At 39.1% G+C, this 24,589-nt stretch overlaps 1 protein-coding gene across 3 annotated transcripts in view; it reads left to right on the plus strand.

Moving 5' to 3' along the window:
* The window catches only part of chchd6a (coiled-coil-helix-coiled-coil-helix domain containing 6a), a 72,042-nt gene extending 47,842 nt beyond the window's left edge, over positions 1–24,200 (plus strand). For all 3 annotated transcript variants that reach the window (XM_063465199.1, XM_063465200.1, XM_063465201.1), the window contains 2 exons: positions 766–901; positions 23,314–24,200. In XM_063465199.1, the coding sequence (XP_063321269.1) occupies positions 766–901; positions 23,314–23,337 (160 nt within the window). In that variant the 3' untranslated portion in view covers positions 23,338–24,200. The remainder of the gene's footprint in view (positions 1–765; positions 902–23,313) is intronic.
* Positions 24,201–24,589: the final 389 nt, after the last annotated feature.

A 24,589-nucleotide genomic window follows, 5' to 3' on the forward strand; every position in this document is an offset into this window, starting at 1 on the left:
TGCCAGACTATGATGTGCATACCACATTTTGAATGTAATGTTCTCCAAAAAGGCTCTTTGTGTCAGTATTTAAAACTGTAATCAAAGAACCACATTTCTGAAATGTTTCAATGAATGAATTCCATGAACAAAGTGAGCTGATGAAGTTGTTTTGTTTAGTCACTCTAGTTGACTCTGTCTTGTCTGTCTGTGCAAGCTTCTGCTTTTTGCCTTCCTTTGTTTACAGGCTAGTGTCTGTCTGTGAGTGTGCTGCTGGAGAGTTGGTGAATAACAGGTTATTGGAGCTTTTCTGCTGAAAATAGCCGTGCTGCCACCAAAACAGCAATAGACAGCTCTCATGGATACTTACTTGTAAACTTTCATAGATTGTAAATGCATTTTAGATGCTTTTTCTTGCAGCTTTTCTTCCCTCTAAGTCAGTCATGAATGTGAAACTGACAGCTAGAGTATTGATTTTTTTTAAGTTGTTTTTTGTTTCCATGCAATTGTGACCCAGCATTTTTCTCTTTTTCTGAGCAGCTGACCTACCTGAATTCATGTTACACTGATACTATGTCATCAACTAATCAAAGCTAAACTGATGAATGAAACGTTGATTTACAGAAGATGTAAGAATCTGAATGAATAGTGTGATGCCATGAGCTGATTTAGAGAGTTTACTTTTTTATTTTTATTTGAAAGCCTAATTTACACTACCAGTAAGAAACAGAGGTACAAAAATGACAGTTTTTTCACTCCGTCTCTCTTGTTTCTTGTCTTTTGCAGGCCTCGCAACACAGAAGCAGTGTGTGCTGGCCTCCAGGCTCAGATTTTATCCTGTTACAGGGACAACAAAGACCAGACCTTAAAGTGTTCTGACCTGGCCAAAGAATACATGCAGTGTATCAATGCTGCAAAAAAGGTGAGAGCTTTTCCAATCTGCTAAGATATAATAAAATAGTGTCAGGGATGGTGCAAAGTGTTAATGTGTCATAAATGTAACGCTGAAAACAGAAAGATTTGAGATTTATTTTTACATGTTATGAGGACTCCACCTATAGCCTTCACCTATTGTTTTCGCACTTTGGTTCCTCTACAGATGCAAAATAATCTAAAGTAAAAGTACTTTTATTTTGAAAATGCATTTAGATTGTTTATAAGGATTTATTCATTTTTATGAAGTAGTAGGAGAGTAGGAGAGATTACAATGACTAATAGTCATTCACCTTAAAAAAATATGTAATCCCGCCCCCTCACTGCTAAGTTCTTCTTTAATAGTCGCTTCAGGTTTTTCTAAGATTTTTTATTTTTTTTATAAAGTTGGGCTATACGAGCTACTTTTCAATAGTTGATTTATTACCTGCAGTAGATGGGATCGGCACGACCTGGTTTGGAGAAACAGCCTGGGGTAATGCATGGAAGCTGAGCAGTTCATACATTAGGCCTGGGACAGCACTGAAAGCCACCTTGATTTAAGCATATGTGATATTTAAAATATTTCCATTGCTTCTCTTGCTGTTAGACAGCCTTTGAGGACAGGAAGCTGAAGCCAGTTTCCAAAACAGCAATTTGAACTTGCAGGACTACCGCTGAGTGACTTAGGTAGTTTAACACGTTTAATCAAAAACACCAAAGTCACACAATACCACAAACAAACGAACAGATCAAGCATGTCCCGTTTTCTGCGAGGGGAAAATTACTGTTTTTGTCAACAGAGTCTGGTGGCTTTAATGAGACTTCAGGCTTCAGTTCCCAGTATAAAAGGACTGTCTGTTGGCCAGATAAAGCCATGAAAAAATTTTAACTATAGCCTTCAAATAATCCAACCTAACACTTTAATGCACTCCTGTCATCAAAGGAAGTGCAGGGGAATACTTGATGATGACGGTGTCCCTGCAACAATAGAAGGACCCTTAGAGTTTGCCTGGGTTATGTGGCTGATTTTATCGTTAACTTTGATTTTTCTGCGCAGAGGCCAGAACTGTGACAAAATTGCACCGCTAATAAAGATGCTCTGATGTGTTATGTCAAAAAACAATGTATAAAAGAGTGACACAAACACAGCCCCTTAACTATACGTTGCCTTAATAGCAATTTTTTTGTCAGGCAGTGGCGCTTAGTGCTAAATTTCAAGCATTGTCATTGAGGCGTGTGTTTGTTTGTTTTTTGTTTGGGTTTTTTTTAGCCATATTTCCATGTAACGTAATTGCTCATACAAAGGTTAGAAGCAGCAGAGTGCCTTCTTCACGTCTGATTAGCTGCCTTGCCATTAACTAAATTAACAGCAGAGACCCCACTGACGCTACTTCTCTCTGACACTCTCAGACCTTCACCTGAAAGTGCGGTGAACACTTACAAGGGGGCTTTGTAGACAAAATGATCTGTGCAGTGTTTTGAGATGCAGTTTGGGGACAGTTAAGAGGTATAGTAACTTGTTAAAAAGGGATATACATTAACAGGTCACTTTATTAGGTGCAATTTACTAGTACCGGAAGATGGATACACTCTGGTCATAAATTCATGGACATGGTCAACGATAATACTCAGGTAGGCTGAGGTGATTAAAAGATACTCAGTCTATTAGTCAGTTAGTTAATTACTCAGTCAAGGGGCTTGATTTTGCCTAGAATATATTGCCCACACTATTATCCCCAGCAAGTAGCTTGAATCTTTGACACAAGAGAGGATGGAGCCATGCTTTATTGTTGTTCTGACCCTGCCATCCAAATGCTGTAACAGAAGTAGGAGACTCATCAGACCAAGCAGCATTTTTCTATTGCCCAATTTATGAGTTGCTGTTGACTTCCTATGAGCTTGAAGCGGTCTGGCCATTGTCCTCTGACCTCTGACATCAACGAGGCATATTGATGGATATTTTCTATTTTTCGGTTTATTCTCTGTAAACCCGAGAGGTGGTTGAACATCCCAGCAGATCAGCAGTTTCTGAAATACTTAGACCAGCTTGTCTGGCACCAACAATCATGCCACATTCAAAGTTACTTAAATCACCTTTCTTCCCTTTTCTGACACTTGGTTTGAACTTCAGCAGGTTATCTTGACATGACTAAAGCATGCAGTGAGTTGCTACCATGCAATTGGCTGAGCAGATATCTGTGTAAACAAGCAATTGAACTGGTGTACTTAATAAACTGACCTTTTAGTGTATTTGGGGATCTTTTAAATCTGATATTTTTATTGAAAGTATGCATATTAACATTCTTATATGTTCTTTGGAACTGAAGAAGACTTAATGAAGTAGCTGGTCTGATTTTAAGTCAACAAGAGAGCATCACCCAGTTGATGCAGCAATAACGTCTGCAGAATTTTAGGAGGGTATGAAACCAAACCACCCACTCTGTAGACACTGTCTGACTGTAAATAAGATTATATAGTAGTGAGGATAGTTTTTATAGGCTTTTTGCATGATTATTTTATTTATCATGTTTTTAAGCTCTCTTTTTTTCCACCTAGCCCCTCATAACAGTAAAGAGGACGTACTTTATGTGATCAGGCATTACAGCCAGATGTGTCCTTCATCTTTAGTGTCAAATCATTTTTAAAGTAACTTTTAAAATTCCTCCTGTTTCACTGCCGTTCAGCCTCGCACATAGAAAAGCAGTGATTTGACTGAATTACGTTCCACTGAGCTGTGCAGGTTTTTGAAGATAAATATAAATAGATGCTGGAGCATCAAAAGACAGTTTAAAGGTTACTAACAAAGTTAATTGATGATTAAATATCACAGAATACATTTACAATTGGAAAGAAATAAGAGAGCCATATAAAGCTTTTTAAATTTGATCTAACTTCCAGTTAGTTGGAGTTACTTTACCTCCAGTAAGTCAGTTTCATTTCTGCCTGGCTCATGTTCTAAGCTCTTAGTTTTTCTTTGTTTTGGTGCTAATAAATGATATTTTTTTTTACAGGCTGGATTCCGTATACCATTTTTTTCCTTTTACTTCTGTAGGCTCCTGAGATGAATCATCAGTCTGTCTCTGATGATTTGGCTTGGGTTATCTACTATTTACTGAATCTTCACTCTTTTTATCTCTCTCATTCCCTTATATTTTTATCCACAATGGAAAACTCAGATATACATTCACTTAGAAAAATTGAACCTTTATACTTCACTTTTTGGCACCGCCTAATATTGAGTTCAACCTATTGCTGTTTTATTTAACAGCATCGAAAAGTCCTGTGTACATTTCTGCAGCAGCTACAAGTTGACAGAACGCTAGAGAGAAAATGTGAGGAGGAAGCTGCAGGACGGGCTACTCGCAAAGTTTGTGCGGTAGAAGCGTTTGAAGGTATAGCTGCTCATTATGCACTCGAGCAGCGTATTACTGTATCTCATGCTGGTCTCTGCTCACATCTCCTCTGTATTGCTCAGGGGCAGTGAGGCTTACCCTGGAACACAGTAATACAACGTGTGATAATCAGCTTGCTGAACATTGATACCTCTGCTGTTGTACTGCTGTATTGTGTGCATGGATACATGCACTCGTGTGCTCGTTCAGCAGCGTCTGAACTTCTGTTTATGTCTTGTATGACAGCATGCAGTCATAAATTCACATTTTTAAATATGCAGCAATGTTTATGTTCTTATATTTGTTGCTTACTAGGATTGGTGTGTGTGTGTGTGTGTGTGTGCGTGTGTGTGTGTGTGTGTGAGTGTGAGAGAGAGAGAGAGAGAGAGAGAGAGTGTGCGTGAAAGAGTGGGAGACTTTCCTCCGTATATTAGCTGGTGTGAGATAACAAGGAGTGAAGGGAAGACTCTTTGAAGACAGTCTTTAAAGACTACAGCAGAGCATAATAATACGTATATGCGTGTGTGTTTGTGGCGCGTGAATAGCTTGCTACATTGCAGCTTGCTTCAACCTACTCATCAAGGTCTTTCCTCTTGATTGGCCCCCGAGGCATCTCCCTGACTTTCACCCTGTCAATTTGGAAGTTTATAAAGTTCTTCCTCCGTTTTGTGTCTTTAAAAGCTGTCACAGTTAGTTTGGTTATCGCTGATAACTTTTTCCCAGCGCAGTAGCAGTGGCACAGTAAACTCGCCAAGTGCTAGTGAGACAACAATTAGCAGAAGCACATGGATAGTTTTCAAAGTTGATTGCTTATGTTCTCTAAGAAGAGCTTTTAACTTAGAGTATCAGTCTGTCCTGTTGTTAAGACCATTGTGAAACCATTTTACCTGCTAAAGTTTGACAGCCGTTTGTTCCTGGTTCATGGAGGTTGGTCATAAACTTCATATGAAGGTTTGTAAGCAATTGCAATCTAATATAAAAATGCAGACAGATTACCAACATGTTGCAGTCCCTCTGAGTACGTAACCACCGATGAGTGCAACCCATTTTCAGCATGTTTCTTTGGGACTCGGCTAAACTCGTTGCATATGGTTGTATTCTAGATAAAAGCGGTATTGCCGAGCGCCTCTGTCATTTATCAGTTCAAGTGCTGTCCTGCAGCAAGTATGACCTTTTTAGAATTTCTGTTTCAAATCTATGAGGTTCTGGCTGAACTAATAGAGGTAATCACTGTGTTATCACAAACAGACTGCACATAATTTCCAAACTGGTCCCATTCAATCCCAAACTGATAGCCTACCGATTGTCTCACTGATGTTTTATCTGCGTCTTCATGCTTCCTGTTTTCAAAATCATTTCAATCACAAGTTTATTGCCCACAGTCACCATCATTTAGTTTGTGCCTCAGGCTGTAGCATAACTGACTTTGTGTCATTCACTTCTTTGAGCAGCATAATTATCAGCTAGGCCTATTTTGGTTTTCTAGTTGTGCTAGCTACATTAGCTCTAGCATTGCTAATACTAAAAATCTCTGTCAGCTGCTAATGACACTGTTCGGCTAACACTTTCCACTTGGCTAACAGCTACTGTGATAGTGTGACAAATGAGGGTTTTTATGACTGCATAAAAGAGTACAAAGTATGCTTATGTAAAGCTTTTGTACAGATATAAAATCTGTTAACTAACTAAACATTACTCTTCTAATGTATTTTAAAATGACTGCATCTTAAGAAGGCTTGTAGGCAGAGAGCCTGGGGAAAATTCATAAATGTATTTCATCTTGTTTATAAGCAGAGCTGATGAGTAATGTCTTCTGTTTTGTGAATCAAAGTTTTAATCCTTTCAAAATTTTGCAGTGGACTGGACCATGCAAGAGGGATTACACTACAGCTGGTTAGTTATTTAATAATGATAGGAAATAAGGACGTCTCGGAGGGGAGAGGAACACATGGTGACTTTTCATTCCTGAGCTTTTAAGTGAGTGAAAGAGGGCTTAATTGGGACAAAATTGGTCCTGTTCCTTTTTTGTCTCTCAGCAGAGGTGACTGTGATGTGTTTTGATCAGTGCCACAGCAGGTCAGTAGACAGACATGCATATCGCAGACGTCTTCCTGCTGGGTTATGCTTCCATCTTTATGTGTACCCGTGTGCATGTGTTTGTGTGTTTGATGACAAATGAGAGGAGGATCCCACAGAGCCTGCAGAGACGGTGCAGACAACCTCTAGTCATTATCCTCTGGGAGGCTGTGCCTGATGTGGGCACTACTACATGTAACGCTTACACACTGTCCAGACACTCAGTGGGATTCTCTAGTCATTTATCTGCACTCTCAGATGTGAGTACATACACAACACACACACACACACATGCTGTCTGTGTGGTTGGTGGGATTCTCAAGTCATTTAGCCTCAATCTAAGAGACAGCCTGCTTTTGATCAATGTCAGACGCTCACGCTCACCGTGGAGAGAGGAGTGAAAGGCAAGAAACGAGACAGACATGAGAGAGTGCTACTAAAGAGATTTGTAAAAGTCATTTGGAATATCTGAGCAGAGAAACAGAACAGACTGAAAATGTACCAAAAGATGGAAAATACACATGAAAGAGTCCTTTTAATCTGAACCATCTAAATAATGTGCCGCTTTAGATCCTTAGTAAGTTTGTGTCATGCGAAACATATTTCACGGAAGCATAAGTATTATACTAGATACTGTAGGGCTGTTCAATATAACGATATATATCGGATGACGATATGAAAACATCTATCATTTCATATCACGCTATCGTTTGTTTCGTGGTGTCGCAAAATAAACTGTTTACAGCAATATTTTTTCATCATTTTGATGGTCACTGTAGAATTTCTTAAAGTTCTCTCTTTCTCTTATATTTAATATAACCACACTACGGATGGACAAGCGACTGCTTTTATGCGTTGTCATTAGCAACAACGACGGTAAAACCATCGCGTGGCTCCGCCGTCCGCTTGTTTATTTTCCACATAAACTTTTCACAATAAAGATGAAGATTCTGTGCAGATTTTTCAAAATAAACTGAATCATGTGAAATAGTATGCAGAGTGTTTACTGACGAGAAGCTAAAAAGAGCCGTCAGGGGCTAAAAAAATAAACCTTAGAACAGGCTTTTCCCCGCAGCACGCCGTGTAATAAGTGCTTACAAATAAAATTGCGGCCGTTTCAACTTATGTCACACTTGACTCCAGGTACATGACGCCCAGCAGAAAACACTGCACACAAGTCGAGTTGCCCAAGCTTCACAGAATTTACAGAAAATGTAAAATATTTGTGATATATATCGTTGTCGGTACTAGAGCAGGGCGATATCACCAAAAATATTTATCACGATATACATTTGAAAATTTGCGATAATGATATAACTGACGATATAATTGACACTAGACAAAATACTTTACAACTCCACAACTTTATTAGTGCAAAAAAACCCATCAGTGTATTTTCACTTAAACAAGCAGCTGTTTTTTATGTGCATTAAAGTTATATAAAAATTTTACAGTACAAATGCAAATTCCTTGCTGACAGTTTAACCAAAAGGCATTTCCAGTGGAAATTGGCCGACATATCCTCAGCATAACCATGTATAATATCCACAAAACTTAAAAAGAGGTTATACACACACAATACGGTAATATTATGTTGAAGCACAGTACGTATCACTCCGCGAGGCTCCTGCCTACGATAGCCGTAATGCTCCGACAATCCATCAAGCGGTGCGGGTTCGTAGCTTAGCAAAGTCATACTAAAACATTTGACAGATTTTTGAGCGCCGCGTACCACATAAAATCGTTTCGAGGTCAGTAAACAACCAGAATTCATACATAAGGCACACGGGATTATAATGGGCACTGTCGATTTTCAGAAAAATCAAAGGATTGATTTTAAGTGTGCCGTATTTTCCACACCACTGAAGTTGCAGCATTTTTACAAACCAATTCTGGTTCATCTGTTTCATTCAACGATCCGCTTTCGCCCATCTCATTCTCCGTTGCCGCCATGCTTTTTCTGCCATGTGCGTATGAAAACAAAGGCACTGCGCATGCACGTTTTACCTATATTCTATCGCGATATTTCATTTTCTTATCGTTGCCCAACATTATACCGGTATTACTGTGAACGGTATGATATGGCCCAGCCCTAGTCTGGACGATAGATGTCTTATATCGGGATATGAGATTTTGGTCATATCGCACAGCCCTAAGATACTGTGTGTGTAAAGTTAACCAATAGTGAAATCAAAATCTTGGGAAAAAAGTCACAAACAAGCTGCTTGTCCATCACTTGTCAACTTCAAATATTCAGATGTTAGATTTAAACAGCTCATGTGGTCTTTGTGGTTACGGAGAATTGAAGCCTCGCCCACATCAAAATTGGTTAAACAAGCAGTTTCTGAACATGCAAATAGAGTGCAATGAATTCATGATTCAGTCTAATATCAGGCAACATCGTGTTTGAAGTCGTTTGGCTTGTGGACCAGGAAGTGTACTCTTAACATGGGAAAATATAGATGCAGATATAATGAAGGATATGGCACTATGTGTGACCATCCACAGGCGTGGCTCGTTGTATCCCAAACTTAGTTATATTTGAATTTTTCTTTGAGTACCTTAGAAACTGCATTAAAGCTGAAGCCAGCCTTTATAGCTTAACAGCTATAACACCAAGATATTTCTGCAAAGCTGCGGTTATGGTAAATGATACACAAATGCACAGTTTTTATTTCATTTCTTCTCCAGTGCTTTAGATTCGCATCTTAAAATCTTGCCTTTCCCATGTAGCCTGTTAGCTGTCCAAGTTGATGACTCCTCTGCCCCTGACAGCCATGGAGAGGTGCAGTAGGGAGTTGTCAGCTATCACGGCGTAGGAGAGTCACCCAAATAACCCAGCGCACTGAGACCGATTAGCCTTGTTTTGAGGAAGGAGCCATAATTAATACCTTAAATTCCCTTCTATGCTATTTTGTTTCTGTTTGTTTTCTGTTGTTTGTTTTATAATTGTTCAATCTAAAACGCCATAGTAGGTCCTTAGACCATTAAGCAATCACTGACAGTCGTAGCAATCGAGACTGTGGGCAGGTTAGAGGCAGGACACCTGTCTGTGTGAAGTGGAGCTTTCCTCGGATCGGCAGCATCACTCACTTTTCTAATGTGCCCAGTTAATTTGTGCTCTCAGTAAGACGTGTGATATAACACGACCATCGAGTAAAAAAATGGATGAGATGGTAAATAAACCATTTGTGAATTGTAAAATGTAATTTTTCTTTTTAAATTGACACTGTTCCAGAGAAATGTTTGCAATACTCAGCCTCCCTCATTTATATGAAAAGGGATCTGGGTGGCTTCATTTCAGGGCTGCGTTGTAGTCAGTGAATAGGAGCATCCTGTGGACATAAAGAGAAATGGTGTAGCATTTTTGTAGCAAGGAACACTGTTGTGATTCACAACGGCGTGGCCTGTCGAGCCGGAAACTCTGTGCAGTTTCTGCGGCACACACTGCTTTGTGTGCTGGTATGATTCTCGGTGGATAGCCCACCAGAAGATAAGGGGAAAGAGAAAATTGTTTCATCTTCTTTTGATAAGTCTATTCTCAAAGAAAGTCCACACTGACAATGTTGATATACTGATAATAAATGTGTATCTGTAGCCGATCTGAATGCACAGCGACTTTCGCAAAGCCAGTGAATCACAGCAGTGTAAAACCTCATATTGATTTCTTTTTTCTTTTACCTTCAGTTTTATTGTTGATTGAACAGGAGTCATGCCGGTACAGAGATCACAGCAGCTCAGTCACTCTGCTGGTAGATAACAAAATAGACAAACAAAGTGGAGAAAAATACAAAGAAGAGGCTCAGGACAGCGAATTGGACTGAAGAAGGAAAAAATACACGTTGTGGATACAGAGAGATCTGGAGCCGGCTAGATAAAGAGGCTAGATGTGAAAGGCCAATGAGAAATAAACAGAAAGGCCTTGAGAAGTATCGGACACAGAAAGAGATGGAGTAGAAGGAGAGAGAAATGAAAAGACACATTAAGGTTTGAAGTTAAACCTGAGATTAAATGGTGACATGTAGGGGCTGGAAGTTGGTTTAAGTGGAACAAACTGCCAAAGAAACTAAGAAATGTTCAGGGAGAAAAAAACTGAGATCAATTTGTGTTCAGAACTGAGGCGAGAGACGGGCAAATAAACAGGAAGCAGAAAGAATGAGTAGAGTCGAGGGAAAGTAAAAAACATGATAGCAAACAGTGAGCAATTTAAGAAGCGAAGGGAGAAAATGGGAGAAGAAGAAAATGATGAAGAGGAGGAGGTGGACAGTTAAAGAATAGAGGTAAGGAGGCAGGTGATGGGGAAGGGGGAAAGCTGGACAGATGAGGGCAAGGAGAGATAGGAGAGAAAGGAGGAGGGACGGGAGGCGACATGAGGCAAGTTGGGGAGATGATGGGGAGAGAAATAGGTGACTGTCAGGAGGTAAAAAGCGAGAAGGGGAAGATGAGTGGATACCATGAGGAGATAAGTGTTTATGGAGGAAGGGTTGGAGATGGGCAGGGGATGAAGAGATGTACACAAACACACAGAGAGAAAGCGGCATAGATGTTGGCCCCTCAGCAGTCAAAACTTAATGAAGAAGAATGAGGAGCTTCAGCTTCCTGCTGGACCTGCTGCTGACCACACGCACGTTCTCACTTAAGTATGCACTCCTCAAGTTTTGACACAAAATTTATGAAGCGAACAAATAGTTGGACTCCTTTCACCTCATTGCTATGCATGAATAAATATTACAAAGTGTCTCGTAGCTTTCTTAAAACTAGGCCTAATTAACGACCAGAGTTTCTCTCATTTTTTTATATTTGTTCAGAGATAAACCGTCTGAGATTAAACACTCGGGCATAGGCGTTTCAGACCAACCTTCTAAATTAGTGTGAGTTGCTTTAATTGGGGCTGAAGTCTACGCAGGGCTTTTATATCCGCTTTCCAAAGGCAGAACTTTTCTGCAAAGTTGATGTACCATAGAGCAGATAGTACTTTTCATCTCTTAGCTCTCTATTTGTGACTCTGTGACTTCCTGCCCACTAGAGAGAACAGGAATAAAACCTACAAAGAAAAGATGTTAAATCATAACAAATTGTAAGGAAGCAGTGTTCAGTGGTTTTTTTTATGAAAGGTGTTGAATTGATTTTTAAAAAGTGACATTCATTTGGAGCCCATTTATGTCAGTTTCGTGTTTCTGTTCTGCTCTCGCTTGTAGGTCTGTTGTGCCTCATTAATGGTGACTGCCTACAGACACTGAGGAAAAAAGTCTTAAAGAACTGTTGAACTTTTTCTCCCCCTCAGCTCACAGTTTTGAGCAAAAGTTGACAAAGACTCAACAAAACACGGTGGTATAACATGTTGTGTAATGATGGTCTGTTGACCGAAGCAGGTTATTATTATTATTATTAATGTGGTACTATGAGTTTGGCATGTAATAAAGCAGTTGCCACCATGCTTTTTTAGCACTATTTTCCCTGCTGGACTCCTGCATGTTTTGCCCCACAAAGTCTAATGTTATGACTAGATAGCCAGCAAAACGCACATCACATGATTTTGTTTTATGTTTACATCATGAAGAAGTTACAGAACTATCATTCTGTTAGCCTTCATTTAAATGCTGCTAAAATGGAAACTGATATAGAGTTTAGATGCTAGCTGTCACGTGTTTCATGTAATGTTCAGTGTAGGGCAGAGGTGGGTAGTAACTAATTCAGTTTGCTCAGTTACATTTACTTGAGTAACTTTTTAGAAAAAAATGTACTTTTAGGAGTAGTTTAACTATACTGTACTTTTTCTGAGTAATACTATTATGATGTATCGCTACTCTTACTTGAGAAAATATTCTGGCTACTCTACTCAGTGTGAATAACTTTAGTGAATTAATAATAAATACGTTTTAAACAAAAATGCATGAAATGCAGACACAAACTTAGTTTATGTCAAAGTAAGATTTGTTGTTTTATTTTTATAGAGATTGACAGACCACGTGACTTTCACGCATTGCATTGTGGGTACGAGTGGCAACAAAATCAAAACACTGCATCAAGCGCTAGCATTTCCAGCACTGGTAATCATTAATTCTGCGGTTTTAATCCCTACTTGCATTTTATTTGGTCCAAGAACAGTTATGTACAAAACGACGGTGAACACGGCAGGTCCGTACAAAGACAGGCTTGACGAAAAGGCAAAAAAAAAGTACGAGGAAAAAATCAAAGGAGTAAAAGGGTTAGACCCATACGAGCATACAGAGTGGAGTAAGGACGTTAGCCTGCTGCCCAGCTTTCATCACGCACATATTTATTGTTATATGGTCCTAAGTGTGAGTGCATACACTCACAAAATGTTTAGTAACTTCAGATCCCTTCAACAAGCCCAGGTCCAGTTTACTTTGGTGATTTGGACTATTCTATTTCACAGCTGATGTTAAAAAAATTTCTTTATCTCCTGTACAGGCCAACGCAATCTATTTGTCTTTTCAGGTTGTACTATTACACAACATTTTCAGATCTAATAGAAATAAAATAAGTGTTTCGTAATTCATTCAATTTATTGTCTTTATTTATAAGTGCCATTATTGTTTCATTCTATTATAGAATCTTACAAGAAAGAGGCAAAATTGTATTCCATTGTGCTTTATTAGCTGCTTCGGTGGAAAAACAAATCAACAATGCAACAAAAAAAACATTTCAAAACAACATACTGGAAAACAGTTATTCATCACTTGTTTGCTTCAATACAACCCTTGGGCACTTATATGCGTGACTTTTCGTGGCTGTTTTGATCTCGCTCTCCCTCTTAGCTGATCAAATCTCGCTGTGGTAGCAGCTTTAAACTCTGTATGACCCAGGCTGATAGAGGGTGCCCAGTCTGGATCGCATTCCTGCATTTTGTAGGCTGGTTTTCCTACAAAACAACAAACATTAGCCCGCAAAGCCACAGTGAACAAAGCAGCATAGCGCAACGAATTCAATTCAAATCAATATAAGACTTATTTGTAACCTACATCAACAATTATGTTATGATAAATTACGTAATAACTACAACAGAAGACTTACCTTTGTGGAAATGCTTGGAGCAGACTAACATGTGAGCTGGAGTGTTCTGGGACGTTATATTTGGTCTTCGAATGGCTGCAATCCAGGCCGTCCGTCGGCTCTTTGTTACTTCGGAAACATGGCTTGAACAATTTCTCTTCCACGACGGAATCCGATATAAACTGATCTCTTTACCCGTCGGCTTCCCGTGGCTGTCATGCGACCGGCTATTGCAGTTAATAATACAACAGCTTCTTGCCATTCTTTGTGTTTCTTTTTATCGCTGTGTGACTGTTTTCATGTGAAAGCCTGCGTGCACTAGTACCGCTTGCCACTCGTACCTACAATCCTTTGCGGTTTTACTACGGAAATGACGTCACATTTTCAATCTCTATTCTATCTGCTGAGCCTGTTGTGCAATTTGGAGAAGTATCATATATAACCTAACAAATATAGACCTACTAATATACCTACTCTAAATATCAGTTTAATATTGATTTGGAAAAGTGTTTCTCCAGCTGATATTTATTATTTTGTAATCATTATTTATATGAAGCATTTTTCTTTTCCTTTTCAGTCTTTAAAATACCAAAATTTGCACTAAACATTGTATTTTTGTCTGTTTGATTATCTCATTTTTAAAGATTAAGTCAGATGTTATGATCAGTTACTCACTACTCAAGTAGCCTTTTTTGCAAAATACTTTTTTACTCTTCAGTAATTTTGTGGACGGCTACTTTTTACTTTTACTTGAGTAAAACTGTTGAGGTAGTGCCGCTATTACTTGAGTACAATTTTTGGCTACTCTACCCACCTTTGGTGTAGGGTATCATTTACTGTACAGTGACATTGACTTGATGAATCAGTGAAATATACCCCAAATAATTCTAATCAAATTTTACCAATTTTAAAGCTTAAAGCTGTCGGCTGGCTCTATTTTTCTATGTTACTAGTTTAGTTCTAAAACCTAATGTTCTCATTTAAAAACAGAAATAATAAAAACACGTTTTGACTCTTGAACTTAAAAAGAAAGACCAAATGATGGCAGATACTAAACTTGTCAATATTTTCATAAAATTTGGCTCCTGTGATTTAGAATTGTATCAAGTATGAAATGCAATTGTCAAATTTGAAATCTCCTGACATATCTGTTTTTAAACTTCTGACGTCTTATCTGATAGAAGATTCATTGCTTGTTCCAGGAAATCTGTAATGCTGCAGAACAAAGTTACAGGATTTTAAAGCATATTAAAATATCCTGAAGGTAGTGTTTTTCATCTTTTTTCACAATAAGCTAAACGTACTATGACTGTCATTAATGTTAATGTTACATATCAGGTTTTTTATCTAACATTTTTACTGTTACATAATGAAGAAAGGTGAAATTTTATTATTATTATCATTATCATGAAACAGCTATAAATATGAGAAGATATAAGCTTACGGTTCATGATTAAAAGTCAAATATCTAAATGTACATGGGTAAAATATAAAATAAGTATAAATATATTTGAGAGACCAAGGCCAATCAGCTATTTTTAACTGTCATGTTTGGATTTAGCCCATCAAAATCTATAAGAAACGCTTTCTCACAAGCAACTTCTGAAAAGTTATTGCTGAAAATTCAACTTTACCTTATGCACAGCATTTTCTAATTTTCCAGATTCTTGATCAAATTACTGCAGCAAACATATAAATATATGAACATTATAACATTTATGCTCCTGTGTGCCTATTAAACTAAAAAATATACAGAACATAAAACTCTGTTTTTCCACCTGTGATGTTGGTGTATAAAAACTTTTTTTCCATTAGTGCAGTGAGTAAGTCACTCTCCCTGTGGATGCAAAGGTCAAAATGCTCACTGAGAACAACACATTTGTAAAAGTTCACATCCTTGCAGTTTGTTTGGAGTCTGTAGATTGTTTTTGGCCGTTACATTGTCACGTTTTGTATTCATTGCGGCGTGTTTAAAGACTTTTGCTGACACAAATTCAGAAAAACATATAAAACATAACTTGTTTGTGCCTCATTGCATGTCGGCCGTGTGACTCAGAGTGTTTTTGTGTATCTGTGTGTTTATTGTCGGGTCCAGAGAGAGAGTTTAATGCTGTTGTCATGGATATCTGAGTCAGTGAAGAACAGCCTTTTTTTTATAAAGAACAGAGGGATGGACTTCAGGACACTCTGTGTGTTTTTAAATAAAAAAATAAAAAAATACGCCTCTGTTCTTTGGAACATCTATGCTTTGTTTTTCTGCCTGACAAAATGCCCACAGTGAAGGGGGAGAGAAAGAATGTCCATCAATCATCTCACCTTTCATGTGTAGACTTACCTTTTTATAGACACAATCAAATATAGACACATATACACAGTAGACATGCCCGGCTATATTTACATCAGGATCTGGGTTTTGTTCAAAAGTTTGTCAGTTCGTGAGTGTAAATGTTCATCGGTTTGTTTTTGCTGTACTCAGATTTTTTTTTTTTTTTAAATCTTTCTTTAAAGAATTTTCCTTCATCTGTCAGTTTAGTTTCTCTGCCTTTGCTTCCTTTAAACCAGCACCTTTCATCTCACTTCTTAGTCTGTCTGCAACTCTTTCTCTTTTCTTTCTCCGCGTCTTTCCCGCTTTCTTTGTCTCTCTTGTTTTATTCCGTCTTGTCTCCTGTTTCTTTCTTTTTCTTGCTTTCTCTCGCCCGCTTCCTTCATTTTTCTCTCCCCCGCGCCGCAGCTGACTTATTGATTTCATTTTCATACTGTTGGCAGTTGTTCCCTCCTTCATAAACCATCAGCGTTGCCTCCTTTCAAGCCGGCATTGATCATTGTACAGCCGATCACAACCAATCTCCACCAAGCATCATTATCTGCTCTCGCTCTTTCTCTTTTGTTGTCTCCTCTGTCTTGTATTCTGTGCTTTGTGGGTTGTATTTTTCAATCTAGCTATTCGGTGCTGTGGGGTTCTGTACATTTAGTTATTTGGGGAGTGAAGTTTTGTCTCCCCCCGCCTTATATTCTTGAATATTATGAGAAACAAAACTAAGCAGCAGGCTTTTCTACCTTCAGAAGTCGGGACTTTAGGACAGGTTGTTTGGCGTAACACGTGTTTCTCTTTCACTAGTACCTGCTTGGCTAAGCTTGACTCAATTTTGGGGGGTTTTCATTACCTGGAACCAGGTACGTTTTTTTTAAGTAGAGTTCCAATATAAGTATGAGAGCATCAGAATTTGGCCAGTCCTCATGCAACTGGTGTTAATGAAAAAGAGTACTACAATTAAAAGACTTATGTATTTCAGTCAAAAAGTTCTGCTTTCTGGTTTGCAAATCTCTTCAATAATCACAGTGCAAGTACGTACAATTACTTATACCAGCTGTTTTGTTGCACATTGAACTTTTTCTAAGAGCTGTAGCACATGTCTTTCTCCTCCTGCACGTCCCCTCTCTCCCTCTGTCTCTGTATTTCCCTTTCTCTGTCTTTTGTCGCGGTGCGAGGAGCGATCGAACATCCCATCAAACCATATCCAGAGCCTCTGCTTCTTCTTTCATTCGGTGGCCCTCAGACACCACAAAGCCTTCAAACAAGGGCAGAGTTGTGGGGGTGGGGGTAGAGTTGAGGGTATTCTCAGCTGCCTCCTGAGGAGCATTTTCACCATCTTTTGTGCTCTTTGCTCGCTGTATCCTGACCTTTCTGAGCGCCACCACTCCCGTCGGCTCGCGCCACCAGACCCCCTACTCTGTCTCCCTCTTTCTGTTTGCTCCAACGGGGGTCCCGATAACAATTCAGCACGGTGCCGTATTGTGTACTATTGAAAGCCACCTAGGCTGCATAAGCAATTGACACACTTAGTTGGTTTTTTTGGTTGTTGTTGTTTTGTTTTTTTTCTGGGCACACACCAGACCGCCATTTTGGTCGGCATTTTATCGGCCCCTCTTGTGTGTGCTTAGGAAGAGGTTTTGTGGAACCAAGACCACCAGCTGGGATAAGAGAGGACAACAGCGGGGCTTTTAGGTGGGTCTTTCACTGGCTTTTGTCACCCCGAAACAGCCACAACATTATCGGAACAGTCCACTTTCTACCAGCCTCTCCTTTGTGTCCCATTGTGACTCAATCCGTCTGTCTCTCCACTTCTTTTTTTCTTTATGATTTGAAGCCTGCCTTTCCTTTGTGATTGCTCTTCATTCACACCCTGTATTTCTAAAAATATCGATTTTCTTCTCTCCGTCTCTTCTCTAGCCCTATTGTAAATAAATAAATACCAATGTTTTATTACCCGCTTGCAGAGCTGTTGGTTTTCATGTGAAACCTGTTTTCATATAAATATACTGCAGGCATTTGACGTTCTTTTGTCCCACAAATCCACAAAAAGCAGCATGTTATATTTATTGTACTAAACAATGACATCTGAACTTCATTTATTGGATTTATAAAAGTCTCATTTCTTTAGATTTTGTGAGGAAAATGGGAAGTAGATGCAGATGTTTACTGAAATGGGCAAATATCTATAGAAATGCGTTGCATGGGGCAACAACAGAGTTTGTAGTTTTACATGCTTCAACATCACTTTTGGTACGACCCACTGGTTTCTTCATCCCAGCCTGAACTTTCAGGGCAGCTTCCTTGTCATTCCTTTAAGTAGTTCTCAGGAATAGTTTCCCAGCTTCTTGAAGGACGTTCAGAGCTCTTCTTTGGATGTTTCTGCCTTTTGTTCCATTCTCTGACACAATGTTGTTAGAATAAGGCCTTCCCCACATAATATCTCTTCCTGCTGATTTTCAGTTCAGTAGTCATATTAGGATAGAAATCTTGGATCAATCAGAATAACTCACAACAACACATTGATTTGCAGTGACCCTCTCTTCTAAAGAGACTTATTTTATTTCCTGACTTAATTTAGTGTCTCCCAACTCATTACAAAACATCCTTCCCTGTCTTGCGGGGCATAAAATTACAGATGAGGTTTGTCAACATAAAATTTGAATTCACTTTTTTAGCAGTTGCTTTCTCCTTTTTTCGTCATTTATCAAGAAAACACTGGAATCTTTGTCTTGTTTTTCAGATGGCTTGCTGCTTTCCTCGGCCTTATATCTTTGGAGGGTTTTTTTTTCCACTAAGTGAAAATACTTAGTAGCTCCCCTCCCACTTCTTGTTTTTGATAGAAGTGGAGGCCAAGTGATGATCTAGGTTGCCTAAAATGAACTTTGTTAGTGGAGCCAATCTAGTACGTGTTCTCCTCCACATTCCCCTCCATCTTCATCCCTCTGTCCCTCAGCAGTGGAGTGGTCAGGCCTATCAACCGCAGAGCCTCACCTGGGAGCCCCAATTGCCTGCCAGTCATCAGATAAAATGGATTTCCAATTGAGTCAAGGCTCCCAGGCTGGGTGCAGAGTGGGGAACAGCCTGACTCTGCTCTCCTACCTCTCCTGACTTTTTGTTGTTATTTATTTCTATCTCCTACAGTGGTCAGCCCCGGTCTCTCTTCTCCTCTCTTCAGTCCCTTCACTCTGCCTCTTTAATCTTCTAGCCGGAGCCACATGAACTGAAAATAGGCTCACTGTAACAGCCCATAACCATAACCAAGGCACTAGCTGGTCAAAAGTCTGAAAGAACCTCAGCAAGTCTTCATAGTCAGTGACTACTTTAATTTAGAAGGTGTCTTCAATTAGAGCAGGGGTCTCAAACGTAAATGAGCTGTGGGCCACTGCTGGCACTGTCATCTCATTGAAAGGCCACTTTAGTGTTCAAGTAGGACAAAACAAACAAGAAAACACCCTCAAATATTTCCAAAAATGTTGTTTTGTTTTTATAAATTTCAAATATTGTATAACAAGACAAAACTGCAAACATGAACACAATCTTTTTTTCTTCTCGCTCTTAACTAACTGAAGCCTTTCACTGAACTACCAAATAAAAACACTGGAACTCTTACTGGCCAGACATGTGGCAGCACTTGTTATAAGTTTATTCGTATTTAACAGAATAAAAATAAGTTATAAGTGTTTTGTTTACAAATGACTCTCTCACTGAACTAACACAGCCAATCCATATACATGTAAGTGCTCTCTGCTCATATTGTTTTCATATTAAATCATTTTTTGCTTTTTAACTAATTTAACATTGTACTTAACAACAAACAAATCCTCGCTAACAAAAAAATGTTCACGGGCCAAATTTCATTAGATTTCTTTACGTCAATATACAGGCCACAAGCAGGGGTGACATGGGCCACAAGTGGCCCCTGGGTCACGAGTTTGAGACCCCTAGATTAGAGCAACAGGTAAGAAATCCATTAGTTTCTTTGTGCTCGTTAGTACAGTAGATGTGGAAAAATACAGTTTTCAGAACTGCTCAGAGGGCTAATTAATCTGTTTAATAATTTGTTGTGTGTAAACTTTGTCATACTACACAGGCCACATGCAGCCTGCTTTCAGCTTGAGTGAGCCTGACCGGTGACATCTCCTCTCTGAAGTTTAGCTACATATCTAATCCCCGAGATTCTTAAAGTGAAGAAGGGGGGTCATTTCAACATCACATCTTAGTTTTTCTGCATTGTGTAAAAATGCTGTAAATGAAAGGAGTTTGTCAGCGTGACTCTTTCTTTCTCTTAAATTGTAATAATTGTGTCAAATTCTAGAGAAAGTTCCTGTAGTTCACGGCCCAGACTGTCTCGTAATCATAAAACAACGTTTTTTATTAATTCACAGAAAATATTTAACTGTGGAAAACAATAAAAAAACAACAAATGAATGGCAATCAGGAAGAAATGTTTTAACAATTACGAAACACTGGTAAAAGTCCAAATGTATGCCCTCCTTCACATTTTCCAAAGCTGTCAAGTGAGCTGGATCGAAATCCAGGTGGATTTTGGCTCCCTGCTTTAAACACTCACAAGACTCTGACAACAGAGTCCATCTGCTTTGAGAATTTAAATCGTACAAAAGAAAAATGATCAGGTAAAGTTGATCCTGGAATGTAAAAGATCCCATGTCAATGTTTTAAAGCCATAATACAGGTTCATTTGTTAGCTGGTTTGCAAAGGTGCCGTTCAGCATGCTGTACATTTCTAACTAGAGTTCTTGTCTCTCTTATAAGGGTTTTTCTTTTTCTTTGTCATTTTAGATGTACAGATTGTAATTGTGTCCTACCATTGTTCTGGTTTTCTATTTTGTGTATCCAACTCACTCTTGTTTTCTTTCATGGTGAAGACTCTTTTCATGTCTGTTGCTTTTCAGCGAGCGAGCCAGTATTAGATATCTTCTTCACTAAGGTAAACAACAGGAGAGGAGATACGCCTTCATGGCTTACATTATTATAAATGAACGCAAACTACTCGTGTGAGCAAAAGTGTATAGAGGAGAATGAAGAGACACTGGAAGGACAAAAAAAATCAGTGAAATAGAAGAGTCGAGGAAAGTGACAGAAGAATTGAAAGGGAATGGGAGATGAGGAGACTAAACCAGAGGCATCAGATGAGAGGACAAAAGAGGGGAGTCATATTGATCACACTGCTCTGTAAGTCTCTCTGTGGTTATAATGGTTTGAGTTTCACAGCTGGAGTGAACTCTGCAGTGCTTAGAACAGATACCACGTGCTCTCAGCACACACATGCACATATAGCACATCCATATACGCAGTGTGTCTAGCAGGCGGCTTCAGGTCAATGCGCCCCCAGCTCTCAGTCAATTGAGCTCGTTGCATCGTTCCACTTGGGCTAACCCTCCTCCCTGCTGCTGTCTAGTCTTTGAGGCCAAGTGGGGCAGAGTTGGATCAATTTTTTTTTTTGGACTTGGAAACCAAAGCAAATTTGCAAGAGATTCATTTTACGATAAAGAACCTTGGGTTAAAAACAGATTTTTTTTTATAGATGATTTCTGATCATAGAACTAAGCTTAATGGGCAGTTTGAGTTGAAAAATATGAGAGGATCAGGACAAGTTATTGCTGTTCATTTTTAGGGGAACATCCATGTAGCGAGAGACATGTAATGTCTGTTTGGGGCCTTTAGCTAAAAAATAAATAAACAAATAAACAAAGGTAAACACCTGTTTCTGTTTCCAACACAACATTCTGTCATGGTTTGTGTTGTCTGTACATGTAGCGTTGCGTAGTTGTTGCCATTTTTTGTGTGACCTCAGTAAATCCAGGGGAATACTAATCACGCTCTGTCCACAGAATTTGCATGAAAAAAAGAAAATTTCAGTCAATTACAAAAGCGCTCTTTGCAAACGCTCGCTAAAATTTCACACGAGCTTGTGCTGCTGTCTTATGAATGCGTTACATGTGCTTCCTTGTACTTGATTGCTTCACATTTGCACTTGAAAATAATCATAGTATATCTGACCCTCCATTTACAGCGAGTGTTGAACTTTCCTGTGGAAATGAGCTTATATAATAGCTAGGAGTCATCTCGTTAGGTAATGTCTCTGTTTTCAAAGGAAAAGTTCTGAAAGACCTTCACATATGAGACCAATTATCTGTCCATTAGTTTTATACGATATACCTGTATATATTCTGTAAAATGTATTACCTTAGCATTTCAAAAAGCTGCCTTCCAAGGTTGTAGGAACAGCTCTGTATGATGTCAGGGCTCAAGTCAAATTAGCGTGAGATTAGTTTAGTTTGTTGGTATCGCTCTTAGAATCACTGTGCCAGCAATTCAAGGTGTTAATTGATCGTTGCCATTTCACGTGAGAGCTCACAATCTGAGCGAACCCCTCTCATGGAACATAAGACAAGGTCGCTGGAATGATGGTGTCAGACGCGTCTTCTTTCCAGGACGATTTGTTGCTAGGGTTTCAAGGACCGCATTGATCTTAGGTTGAAGGATGAAGGTTGCACTCCTTGGATCAATTGCATGCAGCTGTTTTTAAATAGCAGGAAGGTACGCCTGATAGGCTGCTCATGCTGGAGCTTGGAGGTCATTTTGTTTGAAAGCTGCAACAACTGCAGCAGAAAAATGCTCGTACGACAGAGACTTTTTCTCTAAAGTTTTTTGTTGTTTTTTTTTTTTTCACAATTGTGAATCTAGTGACCAAAAACCATATTATAGCTTTGAAGCACCAGCTGTATGATCTAAACTCTTTCTTTTTCTTCATATTGATTTAGATGGACGAATGTTTGAAGGCCAGGACACTGACACCTTCATCCCGGTTTGGTTTTGTGCTGCTCATACAAATACTAAATACACAGTGTACTGATCAGCCACAACATTAAAACCACCTGCCTGAAATCGTCCCTTTAATGCCACACAAAGAGTCCATCAGGGCATAGACCCAGCAGCTCTTGGGAGATTCTGTAGTATCTGGCACTGGGACATTGGCAACGGATCCTTTGGGCCCGGTGGGATACTTAATCGAATTCAGATCTGTGGTGGTTGGAGGCTGGGTCAGTGCCCAGGGCGCTTTGTAAAGCATTACCTGAGCAGTTTGATAGGTGGAGTTTTTCTCCATGGGGCTGGATGTGTTTCCACAGTGTGTACAGTGTGTGTGTTCTTGGCCTACAACAACGTTTAGTTGCAGTTTGTAAGTCTCAAAGTAGCATTCAAGATGGTCAGTGATAGTCACTCCACTCGTCAGTTGTTTAAATGTCGTAGCGTCAATTTTTTTTAAAATATCTGACAAAATGATGACAGTTGAATGCCATTAGGATCAGCTGTAAGCTTTATTTTGTAATCAGAAACTTAAAAAGAGGGACCACAAAAACAAGTTAAGAATTTCTCATAAACTTCTTGAAGTTTGTTTTTATTTTTTGGGTTTGCTTATTTCCATTACCGGACTAATCCCTAGTCTTACCCGTCTGACCTTTCAGCTGTGGTCAGTTAAAGGTGGCAGAGAATAAACAAAACGGGGACAACCCTTCCACCTAAGAACGCCTTCAAAGGTCAGCAGGCGTGGCTGCTGTGCAGATGGACTAATTCTCTGTTCTTTCTTCTCTCTCTCAGAACCTGCTGGTCAACCACGGATGAAGAGTGGGAGGAAAAGGGTAAAACCGTTACATGACGACAAGCTTTTACTTAAGCACTAATGGCAGCACTGTGGTTGCATTCTTGTTTTGCTTTATGAAAGAGATGGTTTGCTGTTAGCATGCCTTTTTTTTGTGCTGTTTTTTTGTTATTGTGCTATTTATCTGCGGTGTGATCCGTTACACTATTATTCTGCACTGCTACATACTACAGAGAAGTAAACAAGAAATGAGTGTGTATATTAGGTTCACGGGTTGAGGCGGTGCACTTTCAATTCAGTCATTTATGAGCGCTGTGATAAAGTATCTGCACTCTTCATGATTCCCCTTTTTTGGTGCATTTCTCACATTTACATGTTTCAGATCATCAGGCTTAGATGACTGTTTACTCTTAATAAGTGACATCATTTAAACTCTCTGACTAATATCAAAATTTGCCTGATGATGTGAAGCATGTAACTGTGCTACAAAATAAGAAATCAAGAAGGGGGCAGATAATTTTTGACAGCACTTGAGTGAGATCAGTGGAAAATGTTTCTTAAAATCTGACTTGTAAAGATGCATTCAGGGGCACTCCTCCATCAGCTGAATGTGGAGATCAGGTTACGTCCAAACCCGTGCTAAATTTTGAAGGGTTAAAAAGACTGGAAGTCATTTAAGAAGTGAGCTGAATCAGGTGCACAGGGACCGTCCTTGTTTTGATCTCAGATTGAAAGAAGAACTGACTCACTTGTTTTTCTTTTGAGCTTTATAGATTTGTATTTTTTTAATGACACAGGAATATGCTCAGGTAATCCTGGCCATGACTTTAATTCATCAGACCCGTGATGTATTATATGAGTTTATTAAACCATTCATATCCTCTCACGGTTTTGTGTCTTTAGTTGTGTGTTTGTGTGCCTAATTCTGCCTTGCTTCCACTTTTAAAAGCTGAGTGAATTTAATTTCGCTGCAGTGGTTTATTCATTTCTCTAAAGAAATACAAAAAAAGGAACCTTGGGACATTCTATATAAATGAAGCACCATCCATGATAATCTATTAAAACCTTTCTAAGTCGTTTTGAAGGTACAGTTCAACTCAGGCTCAGTTTGAAAATGAAATGCTGCCATTGAGCAAACCGTTCTGTGACTTTTAGTGACTTTTTTTTCTAATAAATGTGTTTGAAATCAGTTTAAATGGCTGTGAGCTGAAAAATAAAACCCATTAACCCCCATTACGGGTTAAAAATAATGTCAAAAGCAGGTTTCCTCCTAAA

The sequence above is a fragment of the Pelmatolapia mariae genome, linkage group LG20 (assembly GCF_036321145.2).
Source record: "Pelmatolapia mariae isolate MD_Pm_ZW linkage group LG20, Pm_UMD_F_2, whole genome shotgun sequence".
In the NCBI taxonomy this organism is placed as follows: domain Eukaryota; kingdom Metazoa; phylum Chordata; class Actinopteri; order Cichliformes; family Cichlidae; genus Pelmatolapia; species Pelmatolapia mariae.